This window comes from Vicugna pacos, chromosome 21 (genome assembly GCF_048564905.1).
Source record: "Vicugna pacos chromosome 21, VicPac4, whole genome shotgun sequence".
In the NCBI taxonomy this organism is placed as follows: domain Eukaryota; kingdom Metazoa; phylum Chordata; class Mammalia; order Artiodactyla; family Camelidae; genus Vicugna; species Vicugna pacos.
The window spans coordinates 17,030,229-17,052,996 of NC_133007.1; the positions used below are offsets into that span (position 1 = coordinate 17,030,229).

The window sequence follows — 22,768 nt, forward strand, 5'->3', positions numbered from 1 at the left end:
CACCTGTCCTTTCAGTACTCCGAACTCTGTCTTGACATGAAGTTTTTACTTAGTAGTAGATAGAATTTTCTTTGGCTGCTATCCAGATTGCCAGTTTCTGCAACTGCAGAATGGTATAATTGTAATGATTTCTGGGCCAGGCTCTTAGGTATTGAACAGAGGTCACTGAGAACACACACATCCACATAAACACACACAGATCATTATTACAAAGAACACCCTGCTCTTATCAGAGAAATGCAAATCAAAACTATAATGAGGTATCACCTCACACCAGTCAGAATGACCATCATTCAAAAGTCCACAAATGATAAATGCTGGAGAGGCTGTGGAGAAAAGGGAACACTCCTACACTGCTGGTGGGAATATAGTTTGGTGCAGCCACTGTGGAAAACAGTATGGAGATTCCTCAAAAGACTAGGAATAGACTTGCCATATGACCCAGGAATCCTGCTCCTGGGCATATATCCAGGAGGAACTCTACTTCAAAAAGACACCTGCACCCCAATGCTCATGGCAGCACTATTTACAATAGCCAAGACATGGAAACGGCCTAAATGTCCATCAACGGATGACTGGATAAAGAAGATGTGGTATACTTATACAATGGAATACTATTCAGCCATAAAAACCGACAACATAATGCCATTTGCAGCAATATGGATGTTCCTGGAGAATGCTATTCTAAGTGAAGTAAGCTAGAAAGAGTAAGAAAAATACCGAATGAGATCGCTCATATGCGGAAACTAAAAAAACAAAAAACAAAAACAAAACAAAACATAAATACAAAACAGAAACAGACTCACAGACATAGAATACAAACTTGTGGTTGCCAAGGGGGCGGGGGTGGAAAGGGACAGACTGGGATTTCAAAATGTAGAACAGATAAACAAGATTATACTGTAAAGCACAGGGAAATATATACAAGATCTTATGGTAGCTCACAGCAAAAAAAAATGTGACAATGAATATACATGTGTTCATGTATGACTGAAGAATTGTGCTCTACACTGGAATTTGACACAACATTGTAAAATGACTATGACTCAATAAAAAAATGTTAAAAAAAAAAAGAACACTCTGCTCTTATACCACATTTCCACAGCAACTTGCCACAGCAGCATGAATAAAGGCATCCTCTTAGGGGTCTGGGGTGTGGCTTAATTAACCCACCACAGTCAAGGATAACATTGTCTAATAATTTGTTTGATCTTAAAAATGGATACAGGTGTTACATTTTACTCCTTGGCATTGGTGTATTTACATTAATAATTTTAACTCAATAATCATCTCATTAAACAGCAAAGTCCTACTGTATAGCACAGGGAACTCTATTCAACATCTTGTAGGAACCTATAATGAAAAAGAATATCAAAAGGAATATATGTTTGTATATGTATAATTGAAACATTATGCTGTACACCAGAAATTGACACAACATTGTAAACTGACTATACTTCAATAAAGAAAAGGTTTTTTAAATCACAATACTGATATTCCAGGAAGTTGAAAAGTGTGACTTTCCATATTATTTGCGTTCTTCCAGGGTATGCATGATCCAATCTGAGCTTCCTTTGGTTACATTTTGGTATTGAGAAGTGGTCACCAGAGTTGGATTGAGACACTTCCCAAGATTTCTTTCAGCAACGTAGTCACTTCTGTGATAGTCAATGCTTTCATTGTGTTTTAATTACGAAATTACATTATATACTTGTAAGTTTTATTTATTTAGAAACATAAGTGTTTTGTTTAAAGACTATTTTGTTGATTTTTATGCTCTACATACTCAATTCCTCTGTGGTGACTGGCAAAACTTTTCTGTGAAGAAACAAATAGGAAACATTTTTGGCTTCATGAACTATTCAGTTTGTACCAAAATTACTCAATTCCACAGTTGTAGCATGAAAGCAGCTGTGAGCAGTAAATAAATGAGCTGGGTGTGGATATGTTTCAATAACATTTTTTTTTATGAAACAGGTAGTGGGAAGGATTTGGCTCTAGTCTGCTGATCCTTGCTGTCTAACCTGTAGACACTGACTATTTACAAAAATTGGCCCACATGTTCAGCCACAAAAACTTAACAACAACAACAACAACAAAAAACCCCACCAAAACAACTGGAAATTTTTAAATACGCTCTTAAGCAATTCCTGGGTCAAAGAGGAAATCAAAGTACAACTGCAAAATACTTAGAAAATCATGGTAATAAGAATAGTAAATAGCAAAACTTATAAAGGTAGCCAAAACCATACTCAGGGTAAAATTTGTGGACTGAAAGAAGTTTATCATGAAATAAATATAAATACAAACTAAATGTACTAAATGTTCTGCTCAAGATGTTAGCAAAAGAATGATAGAACAAACCCAAAGAAAGTAGGAAGACGTTAACAAAGATAAAAGCAGGTATTTATTAATTAGAAAACAAATGGTAAAAATCCAGTTGTTTCTTTGGACAACATGCAAGAAAGCAGATAATCTACTATCCAATCTAAAACAAAAATGAATCAACAAATATAAAACTCTAGGAATGTGATAGAAAATATAGCCATAAATACAGAAGAAATGTTTAAGATGTTTAAGAATATGCTTAATACAATAAATTTGGAAATTTGAATTAAATACATAATTTTCTGAGAAAATATAAACAATTAAACTTACGGCAAAAAGAGGTAAAAAGTAATAAGCCAAAACACATGGAAGACTCACTTTCAATACTGTCAAGTGTCCAGGCAGAAGAGCACCAAGAAAATAGAAAACTTGAACACTGTGAGCCCATTTGACCAAATAAACACCCATTTAACCTAATGAATGCCTACCTATAGAGTATTACACCCAAAGAGCAGAATACACATTCTTCTCAAGAGCACACAGGACATCTCCTGGATAGACCACATGCTAAGTCATAAAACAAGTCTCAGTAAATTTAAAAAGATGAAAATCATACAAAATATAATATCTGACCAAAGTGGAATTAAATTGGAAATCGATAACAGACAGACAGAGGAGAAAATTAAATGACACATTCCCAAGAAAGTAATTCACGGGTCAAGGAAGAAATCACAAGGGAAATTAGAAAATATTTTAAGATGAATGAAAATGAATACACAACATACCAAAACTTATAGGATGCAGCTAAAGCAGTACTTACAGGAAAATCTGTAACTGTAAACACCTATGTTAAAAAAGAACAACTTCTAATCAGTAACCTAACCTTCCACCTTGAGAAACTTAAAAAAAAAAAAAAAGGTAAACACACAGCAACTAGAGCGAAGGAAATACTGCATATCAGAATAAAATAAATACAACAGAAAAACAATAGAGAAAGTCAATTAAAAAGTTGGTTCCATGAAAAAAATCAACACAAGTGACGAATCTTTACCTAGACTGAGCAAGAAAAAAAAAAAAAAAAGAAAAGACACATATTACTAAGGACAAGAATGAAAAAGGGGACATCATTACCAATCTGCCAAAAATGGAAAGGGTTGTGAGGGAACACTGTAAACAACTGTATATTTAAATATAAATGCGTATGCTTGAATTACTGAATAAGAAAGGAAATTTAAAAGCAAAAACTATAAAAAGACTGAAATTTTTGACTATATGAAAACAGAAAACTTCTGTACACATGGAAAATAGCATTAATAAAGCTATAAGAAAATAAACTGAGGAAATGATTTACAAAACATACGATAGGGGCAAAGTGCATAGTACCTAAAGAGTGTATATAAATTAGTCAAAAGATAAACATCCCCAAATGAAAAGGTGAGAATGATATAATTTATAAATTATGAAATACCAACAGTCAGTAAACATACAGAAAAGAAGTCAGATTCAGCAGTAATACAAAAAAACCCCCCCCCAAAACAATGAGATAACATTTTATTATGTGACTTTGGGTAAGTAACTGGTATTTTCTATACTCTCTTCTTTAAAATTTAATTTTTATTTTGTCACACTAAGGCATGTGTGTTGTTTTACATGTATGTCATTTTTAAAGTTAAATAAAACTACAAAAATAGTAACAAAAATCAGCAGCCACCTGCCTCCGCTCTCCTCGCTGCAGATTTTTGCCTTCTCTGGGCAACCACCTGCAACTGTTTCTTCCAGCGAATAGGACATGCAGCCCAGAGGTATGTGACGAGCTAGGGAATAAATAGCTACAGTTTGGGAGGGCTGCAACAGAAGCCGGGTCCTGAATGAAGAGCCAGGGCTCTTTTAAGGCTGGGAGAGGATGGGAGCACCCAGAGAAGAGGGAGGATCTGTAAGGGAGCGTTAGCTGTAAGTAGCACCTGCAGAGGGAGGGTTTGGAGGTGCGGATCTGTGGGTGTGCGGGTGTAGCTGGGAGGAACAGAGCATCCTGGGGATCATGCCTAGGGAACGGGTGGCCCGGGCGGCTGACTTGTGAGCAGTATCAGATGAACAAGGGAATCAAAGGCATTGGGGTTTTAGTTTCCAGTTTCTTTGAGAGCTGTCGATAATGAATGGCCTGGGACTAGAAGGTTGGTCTCACTTGGTTGGGCTGATGCAGAACCTGAAATGGTAGACTCACGTAAGCTCTTAGTAAAACTAGCCCAGCACCTGGCAGGAGGGAGTATTTAATAACCTTAGCTATCATCAGCATCCACGTTGTTACATTGGCAAAAGTGAGTATATTTGAGCCCAGGTGGGAATGCGAGAACTAGGTACTGTTGCTGATACTGAATTCATACAAACAGTCTAGAAGGCAACTTGGCAATATATTGCAAAAAGATTTGAGGTTTTTTTGTTTGTTTGTTTTTTAGGTCTGTTTGCATTGAGGTAGTAACTTCACAGGAATTTATTCTGCAGAAACAGCTAGATAGATGCACAACCAGGTATGTATAAAGTAATTTATCTCTATGTCATTTATAATAGGAAAAACTAGAAACCATAACTAACTACTCAGTGACAGGAACTGGTAAAATCATTTAATCCCAGATCAAAAATAGAAAACTATAAAGTTATCCCATATCTTATATGGGAAAACTATTACGTGAAAATTAAGCTTAAAAACAGTCTGCATAATATGATCTCAAATATATGAAAGTGTATATTTACATATGCACAGAAAAATATAGAAGTAGTGATTATCTCCAGGTGGTATGATTTTTTTGTGTATGTTCTTCTGCATGTCACAAATTTGCTTCAGTGAAATTTTCTTTTCTACTTTGTTTTCTCTTTTTTTAGTAATGGAGGGCAAAAACCCAGTAAAGTTATTGAAAAATGAATAAAGGTCTATATTACCCAAGTTCGCATTTCATTATCTCCTCTTTTAATATTCTTAATTGATCAATGAATATTAGTTTCATCTTTTCCAGCCTGGAAACTGTAGATCTTACAGAAAACCCTTTTGACATGGAGAAGCTTCCTGTTATTCTCAATGTTTTTTTTCAGACCACAGCAATTAACCCTGCTTTCAACAGAAGTGGCTCTACTCCAGTGACAACAGAAATCTGCAGAAGTTACTAAATTCACGAACATTCTTCGGCCGCAGCTCCCCTCGCCAACCATAATTCTGTAATGGAATTACTGATTGCCTGCAATAGGTGCAGACCTCTTTTATTGGTGCTGTGCAGGGGGTATCTTCACTGCAGAACAGCATTCACAGGGGCTCCATTTTGCTTCTCTCTTTACCAAAGTGCCTAGAACATCGAGTACCAGCAACTTAATTAAGAAAGCTGACAGTGGTGTTACTAACAAAGGCCATTCTCTCCTTCTACAAACATTCTCAAGCACTAGGTACTAATCATGTTTGCGGCGTGTCCAGCAAATCGGAGGAAGCACTTCTGACACCTACAGCAAGCCCAAAGCCTAATGAGAAATTTTTTTCCCAGAAGACAATAGATGCTCTCAGATCAAATACGTCTCCCCAGAGGAAAAAGAAACTAAGGTAGAAAATAACTCCAGACATGATCAGGAGGACATCCAACTGAGGAAGCATCAATATATAGACCATTCAATTAAAAATTACGTGCCCGGGGTTCGTTAACGTCAGTCCTTGATTTGGAGGTCTGGGAATGATAGATAAAATAAATTAGGAGTATCGGAACAGTCTTTGGACTTCCAAAATCCTATGACTTATCTGTGAGAGCATTTTGTAATTGTGAGGTCAAGTCAAGTGTGGGAGAGGGTGTTGGCTCCAGAGTCGGGAAGAAATGTGTTTTAAAGACCAGTTTTGCCAATCTAGATGTGTGGCCTTGAGCACGTAATTGAACTTCTCTAAATCTCTTCAACTGTAGAAATACCTGCCTCATAGGATTGTTGTGACTATGAAATAAAAGAATTTATAACTCATACCTGGCATAGGTCTGGTAGACACTCCACCAGTGGTGGCACTCAACATCATTGGTGACATTTAGAGACTGGTGCACAACCCCATGAAGTAAGACAGGCTTTGGTAAATACAGATGGTCAAGTGCTTTAAAGAGGAATCCAGTTCTTTATTGGAGAGAATAACAGGACACTTTAAAGACTAATCATGGGGCTAGTCCACTGGGTGACCCTGGGTGGTAGCAGTATTGAATCAAATAGATGTCTATATGTTTATGGGAATCTTGAGTTCAACTCTTCCATGTAAAAGTCCATGCTCAAAATGTGGCAAAAAGATATCACCACCTCAGAAAAGGCTTGGAGGGGAAAGTGTTGTCTAGAGATTTCAAAGATATTCTTGAGAAAAACCAGAATTTCATTTAATGAGGAAAGTTAAAAAAAATCACCCCAAGGAAATTGACAATTTTCTAGAAAGTTCCTAATAGCTCGAGGGTGGGCATGGAAGTGAAAAATATGCAAAATCATATTGCTGACCCATAACATTTAAAAAAAAGAGTCTATGATGTTGTAATAGATTCACTTTATTAATTAATTATTTTTTAATTAAAAAATTGAAATGCCTTCACATCTTGCTTTGGGTCTAGAATTAAAATCAGTCAGGGTGGCACAGGAGAGAAATCATGGGATCCAGGGTGAACGTGCTAAGATAGGTTCCCCACTCGACCTTACTAGTTGACTGACCTGGGGCAACTTATGTATTTAACTCCACTCCTAAACCTGTTTTTCCATCTGTAAAAAGGTGATTAAAATGTCAATCTTCGGTTGTTGCTTGATCGCTGAGCTTATATAGAGTCACAAAAGTTGGGGTATGCTGGCTTTAGTTTACATAAAGTTCTCAGGGAGTCCTGAAAACCTGGATGGAGTACTCATCTTGAAGACGAGTTGGGAGATTTTTGTGTTGATATGGGGGGGATGACTTGGGGTACAACCAATGCAGCTAAGTCCTTGGGGAAGTCTAGGAGGAAATTTCTGAAAGTTGACTTACAGCTTCAGACTTGGAGAAACATTTTTATTTAACAACAAAAAAGATAAAAGCATAATGTCTGATGCCATTTTACTCTAAAATTTTCTTGAGAATTCCCTAACTTTATCATAATGAAATAAACACGGTACGACAGACATCTTACACAGTTAAGATGCACAACTTAATGAAATGGCATTTTCTGGGCTAAAGGGAAGGACATTTTGAATGCTCTCCATGGAATTAAATTGGTCTGTTCACCTACTTTCCTTAGCAAGCACCGCTGGCTTTGCCAGGCATGTTGGGGACAATTGGGATACTGTGGGAATCTGATGGCCAATTCATTCACGGTCATATGGCATTCACCTGGAGAGAACTCAGTCTTAAAGTTGAGATTTCATTGAGGGTCAAGCCTGCGAGGCCAGTGTTTAGATGGCCTGGTTTATATTGTTTGTTGTGATGGGGCAGCGAAAATACTTTAGACTGGTAAATGCAATTAGAAAAACATCCAGTTTGCAGTCATATCAGAAACTATATTTTTGTGTCCAGCAAACATTTTGACCTAAAACACCACAAGATTTTCATGATCAAATAAAAAGCCTTGATTGGCTTGACTAAACTGCTGGCACACGGACTTGAAAAAAAAGATGTTTTTGCAGTGGAGTGCTGGTATGTTGAAAGTGAGCTGTGTTCTGTCTTGTGATTCACTGCAGTACGTGCCAAGACGTGTTTCTGAAGAGACGTAAAATCACAGAGGAGGACAGGAGGTTCTCTTCGTGATTTGCAAATAGCCTCACGTGGCACTTGTTATTCCGCTGACACAATTTATAGGCTCCTGGACCTTCTGATATTTCTCCATTAAAACTTTCTCAGTGGGTCTTGTCACATTTCAGAGGGACACTAACCAGCTAATCCATGCCACTGAGTTATCCCTAATTCACAGACATTTTAACTTAGTTGGTGCCTTAACTCAAAGGAATGAGGCTAACGCTGGAATTTCAAGCCAAAGTAGCCTCTGGGCTCCAAAGTGCCTTTTGTTAGAGAACTTGCTAGGCTATATTCAAACTCTTCAGAGAAAGATATTGTGTTTCATTCATCTTTGTATTTCCAGCACCCAGAACAATTCTTGTTCCCTAGTAAGAGCTCCATATAGGCTTGCTGAATGTAAGAAGGAATGAATGGATGAAACCAATCAGGGGAGTCTTTTATAGCAGGTCCCAAATACTGTTGATCGATAAATGTAATATATCTACTGAATAGGTTTAGTATTAAGCCTGTTTGTCTAAATTTTGGTTGTACTGCTGTCAAATCCAAGTTTGTGTGACTGACGCACAGTGAGGCCAAACAGAAACATTGGAGTTTGAACCAGAGAAAGGTTTATTGTAAGGGCCAAGCAAGGATAAAAGGTCACTCCTAGCCTGAATTCCCCCAGTGGGTTTCAGGGAAGAGTTTTTATGGGCAAAATTTGGGAGGAGGCTGCAGGGTGTGTAACCCTCCTCTGATTGGTTGGTGGTGAGGTGACAGAGTGGTGTTCCAGGAATCTCAGTCATCAGCCTTCTGGTTCCAACCAGCCTGAGGCCCAGGTGCTTGTGTTCAAGCCTGAAGTTACCACCCTCCACCTGTGTGGAGGCCTTAGTTCCTGCAGAAGAATTCAGAGATCTATTGTTATGCATACTTCTTGAGAAGGAACCCAGACCTCCTTTATCGCTGCTCTATTGTTTCTCGACTCCTCCTCCTTTGTTTCTGCATTCCCTCCCTTCCCTGCTTAGTAACTGTTTGAATCTGCCCTTTGAAACTCAGGAAGCGTCTAGGAGGCTGAAGTCTACAAACAAGGAATGGGGCACAGAAAGGATTTTATACCCAGGAGAGCCCCACAGGTCCTGCCTAGTTTCAATCCTCCCTTTTCTTTGACACACTTCAATTTCGAGAGGAACAGGTGTTGGAATCATAACCTCAGCAGGGAAACTTGGTTTAAGGGGAAGTCAGGTTCAATATCTGAAATCCTCATTCGTCTTGACTTCATTGCTATCAAATAGGGGGCATTTTCTTTCTGTTTGAGGGACTGTGAGGATGAGGGATTTGCCTAGTATCTCTGTCTTTCTCTGTCTCTGTCTCTCCCTCTCACATACCCACACCCTCCAGCTCTCTGCCGTCTCCCCTAGCAGCCTTTGTAGTAAATCGAGAGCTACAAAACTGGCTGTGCTGTGCAGCTTTAAAAAGAGAAAGCTGCCTGAAAGACGCACAAATATTGTGACTCCCTGGAATGAAAGCTTCTCTCCTGGGAGTCAGAAGAGAGCGCGTGTGGAAATCTCAACCTCTTTGAACATCCCATCCTTTAAGCAAAGCTCCTATTTAAGAGCAGTCCCTGGGGGTTCGGGCTTGTCATCTTCCCGGCACTCTTTCTCACTGGACCAATTATTAGTGAGCCAGCTACCACGCGGCATGGAAGAAGGCCAGCCCGAGCATGGGCTTTGTTCAGGAACTGTATCTTCTGGATGGCCAATCTGTCAGCAGCCTGCAGTCAGATTTCAGATTTCTCTGCAATTGCGTTTTTAATCCCTCCCTGGGCTTAGATCTTTTTAAAGGCATAACGGTGTGGTACAAAAAAGTGGCTTTAAATAATCAGACACATCTAGGTTCAGGTCATTGATTCCCCACTTACATTGTGATTCTGGGCACATGACTTGATCCCTCTCAGTCTGACTTTCCCCATCTGTAAAATGGGGATATTAACACTGGCTTCGCAGAATTGTTGTTATGTTGGTCAGCCCGTTAATGGAATGTGGCTGAGAGGTGGTCAGTTGACTTTCCCAACTGGATTCTGTTAAGGAGAGCAACAGGACCCCGGGGCCGCTCCTGCTCTGCGCTCTCAGGCCACCAGGGCGGGAGCAGGAAGCCATCTGTTGCTTCCTGGTTGAGCGCTTGTTTGCATTGTCTTTTTGTTTGAGAAACGCTAATAAGGCAATGATCCATTTAAGCCAAGTTCTCAACGTCCAAAAAAGGGCAGTGAGTCATGCCTGCTGTCTGCCCCTTTGAGGCTGCAGGGGCCTTCCTTTGCTCTGTGTTCCTTTGAGGAATGCCTGGTTCTCCCCAAAGAGCTCTTAGCAGCCCTGTGGGAACGAGGTCAGAGCTGGCTGGTTGGAGCTGGCACAGAGCAGGGCCAGGAGCAGTTATTACTCTGATGGCTTTCCTTCCTCCACCTCCCCCCCAGCTCCTCCTGCCCAGCCTCTGCTCTGCCTCTGAGAGTATGGACATTTGTCAAGATTGGGCTCTCCTGAAGCGCTTTCAGTCACTGCAGCTAGGAGAGAAATGTTTCCAGCAACTCTGGCCCAGTCGTCAACGTTGGTGAAGTGGGGGCTGCTCTCCGGAGCAGCTGGCCGAACTGCTTTGCCTCCCACAGATGCCTGGAATTCCCTCCCACCTCCAGTATCCTGTGACGTTCTCTCTTCCATCACCCACTAAACATCTTGCCCACTCATCAGAGGGAAAAAAAAAAAAAAAGAAAAAAAAAAAACCAAACTGACTTTGTGTCCGAAGAATGATCCCTGCTGAATCAATAATTCACTAGCCAGTCAATAATTCCACACTTTTAAAACAAGATTGATTTAGAAACTAACAATCCACTAGAGGATGTAAGATGTTTACTGAGCAATTATTGTGTGCCAGAACTTCACAGACATCACCTCTCCTGCAAGGTGTGTTTTGGCCTAGAGTAGCCATGTGGCCTTGGGTGATTTATTATTTGATCTCTCTAAGCCTCAGTGTTTCCATCAGTTTCTTTGAAACATCAGAGGGATGTTTCCCTAATCACCCCATCTAAAGTAACGCCCGGCTCCCCACTTGTTTCTTTCAGCGCACTATTGTTTTTAACCACAACAAATGTTCCGTTGAGTTCCCTTTATGCTAGGCTTGGCTTCTGTGCTGGGGAGCTGGCAGGGAACAGCCACCCCATGGAGCTTACAGTCTAGTAAGGAGAGACGAACTAACAGACAGGCAAGCGGATAACAAATATACAAGTAATATTCTAAAAATTCTGATCCTTGTTTACTGTCTGTCTCCCTCAATACAGTTATTAGCTCCTTGAGGGCAAATTCTTATCTGTCTTGATTTCTGCTGAATTCTCAGTGCCTAGCATAGTGTTTAGAGCACCATATGCTTTAAAAAAATGAAGTAAATATGTAAAGGTTAAGATTTTGAAGAGAATAAAGTAGACAGTCCTTGCGTGAAGCTCTTAGCATAGTGCTTGGAACAGGGTAAACATGTAGTAAAGTGTTGGTTGTTTTTCAATTAGATTCCAAAGCTGTGTTCTTAACCACTTTATCACATTTTGTCAACAACAACAACAACAACAACAACAACTATAACAATAATAATGTGTTATTATTACTATAGAATGACATATAACCATGTACAATTTACTTACTAAATTCTACTGGATACCATGAACTCTCTAGGCCTATTAAAACAATATATTACTTCATTATAACTACACAATGATCCTAAAAGGTAGCCAATCCTAACTTTATGTACCAAATCCCTATCATCAAAGGCGGTCAGTGCCAATGACAGGTGCAAAAAAACCGCTGTGTGATTTCACAGGAGGAAGAGACTGTGCAGCCAGGGTGGCTGGAAGAGGTGTGAGGAGAACTTTGGAGAGGGGAGGGTCTGAGCACAGAGACAGCGAGGTAGGGTGGGGAGACAGGGAAGACTGAGGCAGTGGGGAAAGCCTGAGAGAGGGCACAGAAGAGTGTTTGGGATGATGTGCTGTTCCCCCAGAGGAGAAAGGTGTGTCCATGATGGGAGTGATGGCTAGGACTGGAAGTGGAGGGGAAGGTGGCCTTCGAATGCCAAGGGAAGAAAATTCAGCTTCATTCCATACGCAATCGGGAGCCATTAAAATTTTTAAGCAGAAGAATATAAAGCACCAGAATTGTGAACTTGAAGATTAATTTGCTTCTAGACTAGCTGGAAAGGAAATGAGGCTGCAATCGCCTGGTGGTGGGTAAGAGCCCAGGTTTATGGAAGAGGTGGTGATAACGGAATAAGGAAAGTAACCGCACTGGGCAGAATCACCCGGCTCAGGTGATGGAAGAGGGAAAGGAGGTGACAAACTCAGCTGTGAGGTTCCAAGTTCAGTGGTTGGTGCTGTTCTGATACACCTGGCACACTAGTGAGCTCAGACCCAGGGAGCTTGAAGGTTCTCTAACCTGGGCAGTTTTTCAAAAATCCTTTCTCACAAGGGACTGGGCACTTTCTCTGACTCAAGACTGTCTCCATCTTCCCTTATGTCATGGAGCATGTCCTCTGGATAACACAGTGCCCGGGTCAGTGTTAGGACAAGGCTGGCATTCAAGAAATGTTTATCAAACTGAGCTAAATTGAATTATTGGTTGCAGCCACTTGTCTTGGTTGCCACCAAAACTGAATCCAGCTTCTGTGTCCAGGAACCTAAGGCCAGAAGAAGCTAAACCAAGTGGATCTGCCACTCACTCTGAGGGGCCAGGTCCACTCAGGATCCGGTGACTGAGTGGCTGGCAGTGGGTGGCTGAGCTGCTGCAGCAGCTGATCGGTATGCACACCTGCTCATGGATGCTGGTGGGGGCCACCGTGTCCAAAAATGAGAGTTGCTGGTGTTTGGAACCTATAAAAATAAAACTATGTTGCTAGTTACCTTCACATGCAAAAATAGTCTGGATGGACTTACACTAAATTTGACAGGCATTTGGGGAGATGTTATGAGTTAAAGTATAGGTTTTACATGAAATTCACTTGTGAGTGTGTGTGTGGCAGGGATGGGGAGGTGGTTTCTGGTCGGCACCTGAAATAGAAAGCAGGCATCCTGCATAGCAACGGAAGCTGACACAGAAAAGAGACAATGCTTTAAAACATGAGCCCTGAACCAAAACTCAAAGATGATCCTAAGAATAGGTATGAATTTGTATTCAGGATTCTTCTCACAGGGGCAACTCTGTTTAGCATGTTTTCGGCAGGTTGTGTGGCAAGAAGTTATTTAATTGGTATTGGTTAATAACGCCAGGGATAAAGGTTGCAGGGAGTCCAGAGAAATTCATATTCCCTCTGCTGGTGATATTCCAAACACTAAAAGCAGAGTCTTCATAACCCAGCATCAACAATATATCACAGAATAACTGGAGCACTGGCCTGAAATTTTGCCCTTGCTGTTGGGTAACTTCTGTCGGCCCTTCCAGATCCATGGTCCACCCTTCCGCACCCACCTTGGTGCCCCATGAGGCTGACTGAGTAGACTGCATGCACCAACTCCCTTCCCTCTGGATTTTGTTTTCGGGAGATGGGGGGCTGGTGGGAGGTGGAGGCTGAAGTCGGGCTCCTTCCCTTGGGTCCTTTCAAGCTGGCTCCCTAGACCGAAGGTCTCAGCTCTTGTAAGACAGCCCCCTCCACACAGTCCCCTCTGTCTCTAGGGTTCTGATAACAGCTCCCTGCTCTGGCCTTTCTGGGTGCAGGGATCTAACCCCTAGCCCTGGGGTGCACACTCTGCCGCAACATCCTGTCCACACCTCTGTGAATGGTTCTTTTTGAATTACCCTAATTTGAGAGTGCCTTCTGCTTCCTGCTGGGTGCTTCTGAGCCACCTTGTTTTTTCACAGACTCTGTGATATCATTTCCCCACCAGGGCCTCCCCTTGGGGGTAGAAAAAGAAAAAAAATGTGTCCTCCTCTCTCTTTCACCACCCACCTCAGAATTCTCTGCAGGGCTTCTGCTCTTACAGGGCCCCCTTCTGTACACGATTCTCCCCTCGTGGGAGACTCCTAGTGAGATCTTTATACAACTCAGGAGTAGACGCGGGCCATTGATTCAGATCTGTCTCCTCTTTTTCTTTCCTGTAAAACAAAATCACTGACTCTGTTAGTTGGTTTTGTGTAGCTGAAGCCCTATGCCAGTCGTTAATTAATTCTTAAGAGTGAATCGATCTGTGTTCAGCGCATACCGTTCCCAATCATTTAAAACAACATCATCGGAAAGGCTCTGCCGAGGTGGCCTTTCCATTAAAATGTATTAACCTCCGCGCTGGCCATTCTGCTCCCTATCCCCCGCCCCCCCTTCACAGATTACTTTTCATTCTTCTCCAGACTCTGGGCTCTCCCATCCCCTGGGTTCCAATTAGGTTTGGCCAATGAGAGTTACTAGGGTGAGACAGAGATCCAGGAGGAGAGAGAGGTCAGGGTATTCCTTCGCCCAGCTCCCCTGCTGGGTGGCCCTCCTCCTGTGGCTAAGGCTCTTGCTGGGCTCTGCAAACAGCTCCCTGACTTTGCCCCCTCAGTCCTAGGGCGCTCTCAATAGCTCACTCTTCTCGCACCCACGTGCTTTACTCTTCCTTCCTGATCCCTTCACCCTGTTCGTGCCTCTATAAAGTTTGTCCACCGAGCTCTCGTCACTTACCGCTTTGGGTGTGCCGTGTCCTGGGACCGTTACTGACACGTTACCTAACTTTTTTTTTTCCCTCTACATTTTAACGTCATTCAGAGACCGGAAGGCTGGAGTGCAGCCTGTCAACCTAGGTTAGGTCTCATTTAGGTCTCACTCTTGGGATCCGAACACTTCAAATCCCAGTTATTCCTTCCAGCTCGTTATAACTCACATAAAATTTCCATTGGTGTGGTCTACCAAAATACACTCTGGACCCCAGGAATAAGCAGAGTTCAGAATCTGAGGACAGGATCCTAAAGAAGCTATTCTTGGAGATACAGCAAGCAAAGGCTTTTCTCTAGGTCTTGACCCTGGCTGCTCTTGGGTTTCCTCCTCTGAGCTGGTCCATACATGGGCCATGCGGGCCCTTGTTACTCCTCTAGCCTAGGAGCTCAATAAAAGCAGGCCAGCTGGTCTCTTTGGTCTGTTGCCATCAGGCTCACACTGAGGGCTGGAGAAAGACTGGGTGGCTCTTTAAACCAAGACGCTTTACATGTTTGCTCAATATCCATTCAGAGGGGTATTAGGATTGACGAGGAATTTTTTTTTTATTTCTTGATATGGTTGAGATCAATTTTTTTATTTTTCAGTTAGGTTGAAAAAAAAAAAAAAGACATGTGTAGAGATCTGAGTTAACTGGCTCCATATGGATGCGCACTGGGGGCAGCTGCTTAGCTGGTCTGTCAGTTAATTCAGTCTATTTGCCCCTGAACTTGGCTTGTTCCAAATACTGCAAGATAATTCAAGGTAAGAAGATTAGGAAAAGGAAAAGAGAGCTGTTGTCCCAAGGGTATTCTCATTCCTCCCTCCAGAAGATTGATCTTCTAGAATGGATGCCCGATTGAATGTCTGTGCCTGTATCAGACACCTCCTCATAGGGGTGAAACGAGAGAAGAGGTCTTGAGCTCGTCCAGAAGGTAAAATGGGCCACAGCCAGCCTTCTTGCAGTGGGTGTATGAGAATAGCTCCATCTTGGATGATGAGGATGACCTGCTGAGCATTGAAACCAGGGACTATGGCTGACTAAGTAAAATGAGCAAAGGAAGAAGGAAAGGGGCAAATGGAACAAAGGCTGAGCAGTGTTTTCTAAGGCCTCATTCTCCCCCAGCCATGCAAGGGAGATGGGGACCATCAGCAACTGAACTGTGGGCCAAAGTGTTAGAGGGAAGGTGTGCAATTTAACTGTTACTCTGACAGCAGCTCATGTGCAGGTCTGGGTTTGAGCTCAAGTCCTCTCTTTTGGCCTTGGTACTTCTGTCTTTGTGCTCACTGAAATATGTGATGCTAAACTAACCCACGTAGGAAGGGTACACTGTCTCCACATCCCTGACACTCAGTTTTTAGTGAAAATGATCACACGATGACTGGTCACTTACTATTCATCCCATTGGTGGAGTCCTCCTTAATCTTCTTCCCTCCCAACTGTGTCTCATGAGTTTGATTTTTTGACTGATCAAGACATCTTGGACCCCTGCATGGCACACATCTGTGTTCTAATCCTGCAAGATGTGGCAGCTTTGAAGTAACTGTAGAAAACAGTCCACCAATGTTTGTGGTAGGTACCCAAGGTATGCCTCTTGCTTCAGCAAGCCAGAAACCCATGGGAACAAGAGGTAAAGAAATCTCACCAACCTAGCCCATCCAGAGTGCAGGAAAGGATGAAATGGTCTGGCCACTGCATTGCCCCATGATCCTCCAAGGAATGAAAGGCAAGGACGGCCAGAAGATTTCATGAAAATACACCTCCATCTCTTTGTACTCTTCTCTCCCTCATGTTTTGTTTGCTTTGTTTTTCTGCCATTCCGGAGGGACCCTCTACCTACAGCTTGCCACTCTCACCACAATAAAACCTGTTCTTTCTTTCTTTAGTTCCCTCTGTTACTCTCAAGGGTCCTCCTAGTGTTTTCTCACTCTGTTGTATCCCAGACGAAATACTTGGCTATTATTTTTCACAATGAGATGACAGTGGTATTGTCTGGAGACACAGCTTTTGTGGCACAAGGTGAGGCTGGCTCATGGTAGCCCATCTGTGTCTCTTAAAGTGGGTTTCCCATAATATCCAAAGAGCTAAAAGAATGAAGAAGAAATATTTGACAACATATCAATTTTAATGGAGATGCAAAACATTAAAAAGAAACAACCAGAACTCAGCCTTGCTGGGAGAGGTGAGACTTGCCACAGGATAGATTTCCTGGGTCTCATTGTAGAAAACCTCTACAAATAGAACCATGCCTTGCATTCATACAGCCTTCCTGGATGTGAGCTGGAGTCTCCACACACTATGGTGCCTTTGTAAGCTCAGCTCTCTGGTCTGTGACACACTCTATCAAATCCATAAGTGAAGCACCGAAGCTTAGAGGACACTGAGTGACAGAAATGGTGTCTGGTTGGTCCTCATATTATGACTCTTCTTCTTCTTCTTCAGCTCTCACCTGCCCCACCTCTGGTGCCCTTCCACCTGGTACCTCCCATTTCACCTTCCGTATGATCCTCTCCACATGCTTGTCCCTTGATGGGCTGTGGCAATGCGTGCCCTGAGCCCTGTGCTTAGCAGCACGTGCGGCTGCTCCCTGTGTTCTCAGTCTCTCCCAGATCCACTTTGCCCAGCTAATCCTCCCTCCTTCTCTGCAGCTTAGTCCTGGTTTCTTCTTGCCGGCGTCTCCAGGCAGCGATGATGGCTTCATCGTCCATTTCTTCCTCCTCCTCCCTGTCAGTGCTTCTCCGATACTGAGACCGCCGCCCCGAAGCAAACCTCCCTTCTTCTCTGTTTTCCATCCTCTCTTTCTCTCCCTCCTCTTCAGACCTCATGAAGCTCTGGGTGAATTTCCTCTTGGCTCCAAATTCAGAAAAGTCAGACTTGGATGACTCTTCCACATCCTCCCAGTCCCTGGGTCTGGCCCCAGTCGGATGCCGTGGTTCTGGGGGCTCTTCCTCATCTGAGGGCTCGGGGGTCCGGCGGAAAAAGTAGGGCTCTGGGCTTCCCTCTCGGGAGCTTGAGGTCTCACTGAACATGGACCTGGAGAACTTGTGCATCTCTCTGCCCTCCCTGGTGGAGGAGGAAGAGACCCGCGAAGTGCTTCTTACGGAGTTGCCATTGGCCTCGTGGTAGGACGAGGTGTCCTGCTCCTCTGACCGGGATTTGGAGAACTTGTAACTGGAGGATTTAGACTCCGTCTCCCGGAGCAGCGAAGATCTGGCGCCCTTCCCCCTGGAGCTTCCGGACCAATCACTCTGAGGAGGAGATTTTTCCTCTGTCCTGAGGCCACTGAGCCACTTGTTGATACTGCTATCCATCTCTTTGCCAGCTCTGCTGCCACTTCCATAGCTATCAGAGACAGCCAGCGAGGACGAGGTGTCTGTTTCTGGTTTCTGGGAATTACTGCGGGAAGAATACTGGAAGCTCCCTATGGCGCTGTCAGTGTCCCCATCCCTATCAGCCACGTCTTCGTCCTCGTCTTCCTTGACCTTCTTCTTCTTGAAAAGGGAGCTGCGTTTGTTGTCGGAGGCCAGCTTCTCCATTTTGTACTCGGACATCTTCTCCCTCAGTTCCATCTGCATCTCCTTCTCCTTCCGGCCAAGCTCCTTTAGGTTGACGTTGTCAGCAAAGAGGCTGTAGATAGGCTTGCTGGTCCCCCTCACTCTGCTCCCAGTGCCTTCGGCAGCCCTGGAGCTCAGCGTGGTATGGGAGGACAGCATGGACTGCGTGTCGGGGCTGGGTCTCGCCTGGCTTTGAGGCAGTAGGCAGCCACCCAGCGAGGAGCTGCTGTGTCCACTGAGCATGGAGACTTGGTCATCCCCCAGACAGCTGGCTGCTGGGGCCACCTTCATACTTGCAACTGACGGGGAGCGGGACAACAGCAGCATTTCGTTTTGCTTCTGGGCGAGAGTTTCATTGACTACGCTGGCGATCCAGTTCTGGATGCTGGCGATGGAAATGGTGTCCCCAGGGCCCACTGGCAGGTTAGGTAGAGGTGTGGTGGGGGCGGATGCCAAGCATCCCCCGGTGTTGCTTAGAACCTGAGATGCGTGGGAGCTCTGGCTCTGGGTGCTGAGCACTGATGCTGTGTCCCCATCAGCACTGACTGAGGGGGCTGCGGACCAGAATGCAGACAGGGGGATGCTCCCACTGGCAGCCGAGCTATCTGCCTCCCAGCTTCCCATGGACTGGCTCTCCTCCAGCGTCTGCCTGCTCCTCTCCAGCAGCTCCAGCCTCCGTTGCCTCTTCTTGGCCAAGACCGAGTCCTCTCCCTTGCTGAGCTCTACCACCTCCTCCTTGTTCTCACTGCCCACCTTCTTCTGGTGTTTCAGCTTCCAGGCCTGGTAGGCCGACAAGTTGACATCAGAGATGCTCTTCTCCCCCTCGGCCTCCTCTGTACCTTGCTCACTGCTGCTGTCCCCGGCCTCCCTGTCTTTCTTGTGAAATCCAAATTGGATTCTCTTGATCTTCCACCTCTCCAGGGCAGTGAGTTTGTCCTTGTTCCTGCTGCAGAAGTTATAGAAGGAGCTGGCCTCCGAGGACACACTCTCCTCGTCATCCTCCCGCACCCGGCTCCCCACCTCTGAGCTCGTGTCCACCTCCTCCCTCTTGCTCCTGGAGTGGTACTTCCGGGAAGCTTCCTTCTCAATCTCCAGCAGCCTCTGGTTCCACATGTCCCAGGTGCTCTCCGTGGACACCGAGTCGGAGCGGCGTCTCCCACCTCGGTTCAGGCTGCTCATCTCCAGCTGCTGCTTCAGGACCCGGATGTCATGGCTGCTCACGCTCTCGGAGGTGCTGCTCTCACTCAGGGTGTGCCTCCGTCTTCTCCGCACGAAGGAGCCGTCATCACCCTCCTCCTCCTCCTCCTCCTCCCGATCCCATCTCCGGTGCCCTTCTGCCTGGTACCTCTCGTTCCGGCTCTGCCACTCCCTGATGATTCGCTCCACATCCTCGTCCTCAGGCTCTTCCTCGCCCCGGCCAGAGGAGGCTGAGCAACTGCCGTCTCCGCCCTGGGGGGCCTTGCCTGTGGGGAGGCCCTGCCCCTTCTTCCACGCCTCATATAGCTTCTCCTCCTCCTCTTCATCGATGAGGGTGAGGGGCTTGGAGGCCCGGCTGGCCTTCCCCAAGGAGGAGCCACTCAGGTGGCTGGTGGCATCGTCCTCCTCCTCCACCGTGAGGGCGTGCACTCTGGCCCCGACCGTGCTTCCTGCATCCTCTCCCTCCTCTGCCTCCTCTCCTCCCCCCTCCCGACCGAAGTCCTCTTCTCTCTCCTCCATCAGCTTCTCATTGAGCTCCCGGAGCTGCTTCAGGAAGCCGTCGTTGGGGTAGATGGCCCGCTTCTTGCGCACAGTCATCAGGGCCTCCAGGATGGCCATGTTGTGGAAGATCATCAGGTAGGCGGCCACCAGCACGGCTGAGCGGCTGACGCCCATCTCGCTGCTGACCAGGACTTTCCCTGAGAAGAAGACACAAGAGGTAGTGATGTAACCACAGTAGCTTCCTTGTATTTTCTTCTTTTAAGGCATTATTTTCATGTGCTAGATTTAATGTTTCCTTTGGACCTCTGATAGTCATCCATGCTCAAGTCCCCTGAGGGACAAGCATCATTGTCCCCACGTTACAGATGTCAGACAGAGCAGGGAGGCTGCCCCGTGCTGGTGGAAACATTTTCTGCATTTTCTGAATGTGGGCAGAGAGTGGGGAGTGGGTGGGAAACAAAGAAACTAGCCACTGTCCCCAGTTTTGAGACCCTGAAGTGCATGTTCTTTGACCAAACTGAGCATCAGAGGGAGGAAAAATCAAAGAATAAGGGAAAAGGGGAAAGAAAATAGAAAAGGAATGAGGCTAAGATGAGTGAATCCCGAAAAATAGAATCTCAGCATTGGAAAGTACCTCAAGCCACAGTGTAAACTTGAGAATTCCCTTTACAACATCCTTGATGCTGGGTCATCCATCATCCAGCCTCTGCTGGATGCTTGGATGCTTCCAGTGACAGAGAGCTCAGTATCTCAGACAGGCAGACAGACACAGACACATACACACACACCCCTCTCACCCCATAATTAGATCCAACTAATTTTTTGGAAAATTCTTTCCCATGTTGGGGCAAAGGATAACTTTACATAACAGGCACCCAGTGCTCTTCTCTGACATTCTGGGGTTAATAATAAATATATCTGTATGAACTGGGCCTTTTATACAAAAATCTGTAAGAAGATAACTGTCATATACTTCGCTAAAATTTTTTTTTTCTTTCTTTCTTTTCCTGGCTATTCTGGGTCTTTGGATCATTATCCAAACATTTTTTTTTTCATGTTCCATTATTACACCAGCCACTCTCTTCAAGTCTAACTTGAATTTGTCCATTTTTTCCTAAGGAATTTGTGTTAGTATGGAGCAAGCTACTTCAGGCCTGGCCTGACCCATACAGAGTCAAGTGGACCCCTCACCACTCTTGCTCTGGGCACTGGGCCTTCACTGATGCCATCTGAGCTTCCGATGTGAGTGGATGTATCACACAACGAACTCAGATTATCTTTTTATCAGCTGAAACCTACAAAGCTTTTCTAAAAAAATTGCTATTAAGTCATGTCTCTTCTAGCTTGTATTTTTGAAATGTGAGGATGACTTTACAAATTCCAATTCATGTTTTTGGCAGATAGAGCCTGTCCTTATGGCCTTACAGAAGCTTTTGCAAGTCTTTACCATTCAATAGTGCAGTTATCCCCTCGCCTCTCCCTCTGCTTTGCATCCTTCATAAACATGACAAACATGCCTTCTATGCCTTCATTCTGGTAACTGTTTAAAATGCATGCTAGGACCACTAGAGATCTCCCTCCAGGCTGCCATCAATCTATTTGCCAACAGTCTTCGGGGATACTTATTAAATCAGTGAAGAGTCCTATCTTATAATATGGGATGCAGGTGACTTTTATTATTATATTTTTGCACCAGTTAAGATCATGTCTTTGTCACGTCAGAGGTCAGAGACCAAGGCAAGACTTGAGGGGACCTGAGGTCCAATGATGCTGAAAGGCCTTATTGCCAAGGGCCAGCAGCCAGTAGAGGGAGGTGAGTAAGCAGAATCAAAGCCACTGAAAGAGTCTTATCCCCTCCCACCTTCAGCTGAGGGCTTAGCTGTCCCTCATCAAGGACCTCTTGTAACTGGCTGACCAGGCCACAATTTACTACCGTTAGTACAAGTCTCACTGGCTTCCTCCGGAGGTGGTTACTAGGCTGGCTGACTTCGGGACACCTGAGGGAACAAACAGCCTGGCCTCCTCTTAGGGTATCAAATACACTCAGGCTCAGTTTGGTGGAGACCAGGTTGGAGGCGCCATGCTTTTCTGTGCTGCGTCCCTTGCACTTGAGATTCCTCCAAGGAGCCTCAGGGACAGTGTGAGGGACAAGGCAGAGGCTGGGGTGGGGGGTCAGACTCAGGGCTCCTACCCACTTCAGCCAGACCAGCGACAGGATTCCCTGTTTTCTCTGCTCAGCACAAGGCCAGACTGAAGGCTAGCTTGTGCTCAACACAGCTCCAGGGGATGCCTTGCACCTCAAAGTCGATTGGTTTGGTTATGATAAAAAATTTCCAGCAATAAAATGGCTTGAGGAAGAGAGTCCTTCTCTAATTTGCGGTCACCATTTTGATTCGCAGCAGAGCTGATTTGGGGTGGGGGCTGGTCTGTCTAGATGTAGTCTTTCTCCTTCAAGATTTGTAGAGGAGAGCTAGTGGAGGCGGCCCCGGACTTGAGTAAGACTGGGTTCCAGTTTCCTCACATTCTCGAGATGCCTTCATATGGCAGGCATTTGTGCTGTGTCCTCCCAACTCGTATTTCTCCTTTTCCTCAGAACTGTCCCCTTCTCTGTATCTCTGGAAAACAAGAAGTACTTGCCACCTGCCTTGCCACCGTGCCTAGAATTCAGGGTAGACAAAGCACCTTGCCAGACAAACTCTTCCTCCAGGGAATTTGGAAATGCAACTGAGGCAGGACGTTCGTGGTAGTTGTCAGGCCTAAGGAGGGCCTCCTCTCTGA

At 44.6% G+C, this 22,768-nt stretch overlaps 1 protein-coding gene across 1 annotated transcript in view; it reads right to left on the reverse strand.

The window, feature by feature from the left end:
* Positions 1 to 16,872: 16,872 nt before the first annotated feature.
* The window catches only part of STYXL2 (serine/threonine/tyrosine interacting like 2), a 28,236-nt gene continuing 22,340 nt past the window's right edge, over positions 16,873 to 22,768 (reverse strand). Inside the window, exon 6 of the mRNA XM_006209014.4 lies at positions 16,873 to 20,187. Coding sequence (XP_006209076.2) covers positions 17,363 to 20,187 — 2,825 coding nt within the window. The 3' untranslated portion in view covers positions 16,873 to 17,362. The remainder of the gene's footprint in view (positions 20,188 to 22,768) is intronic.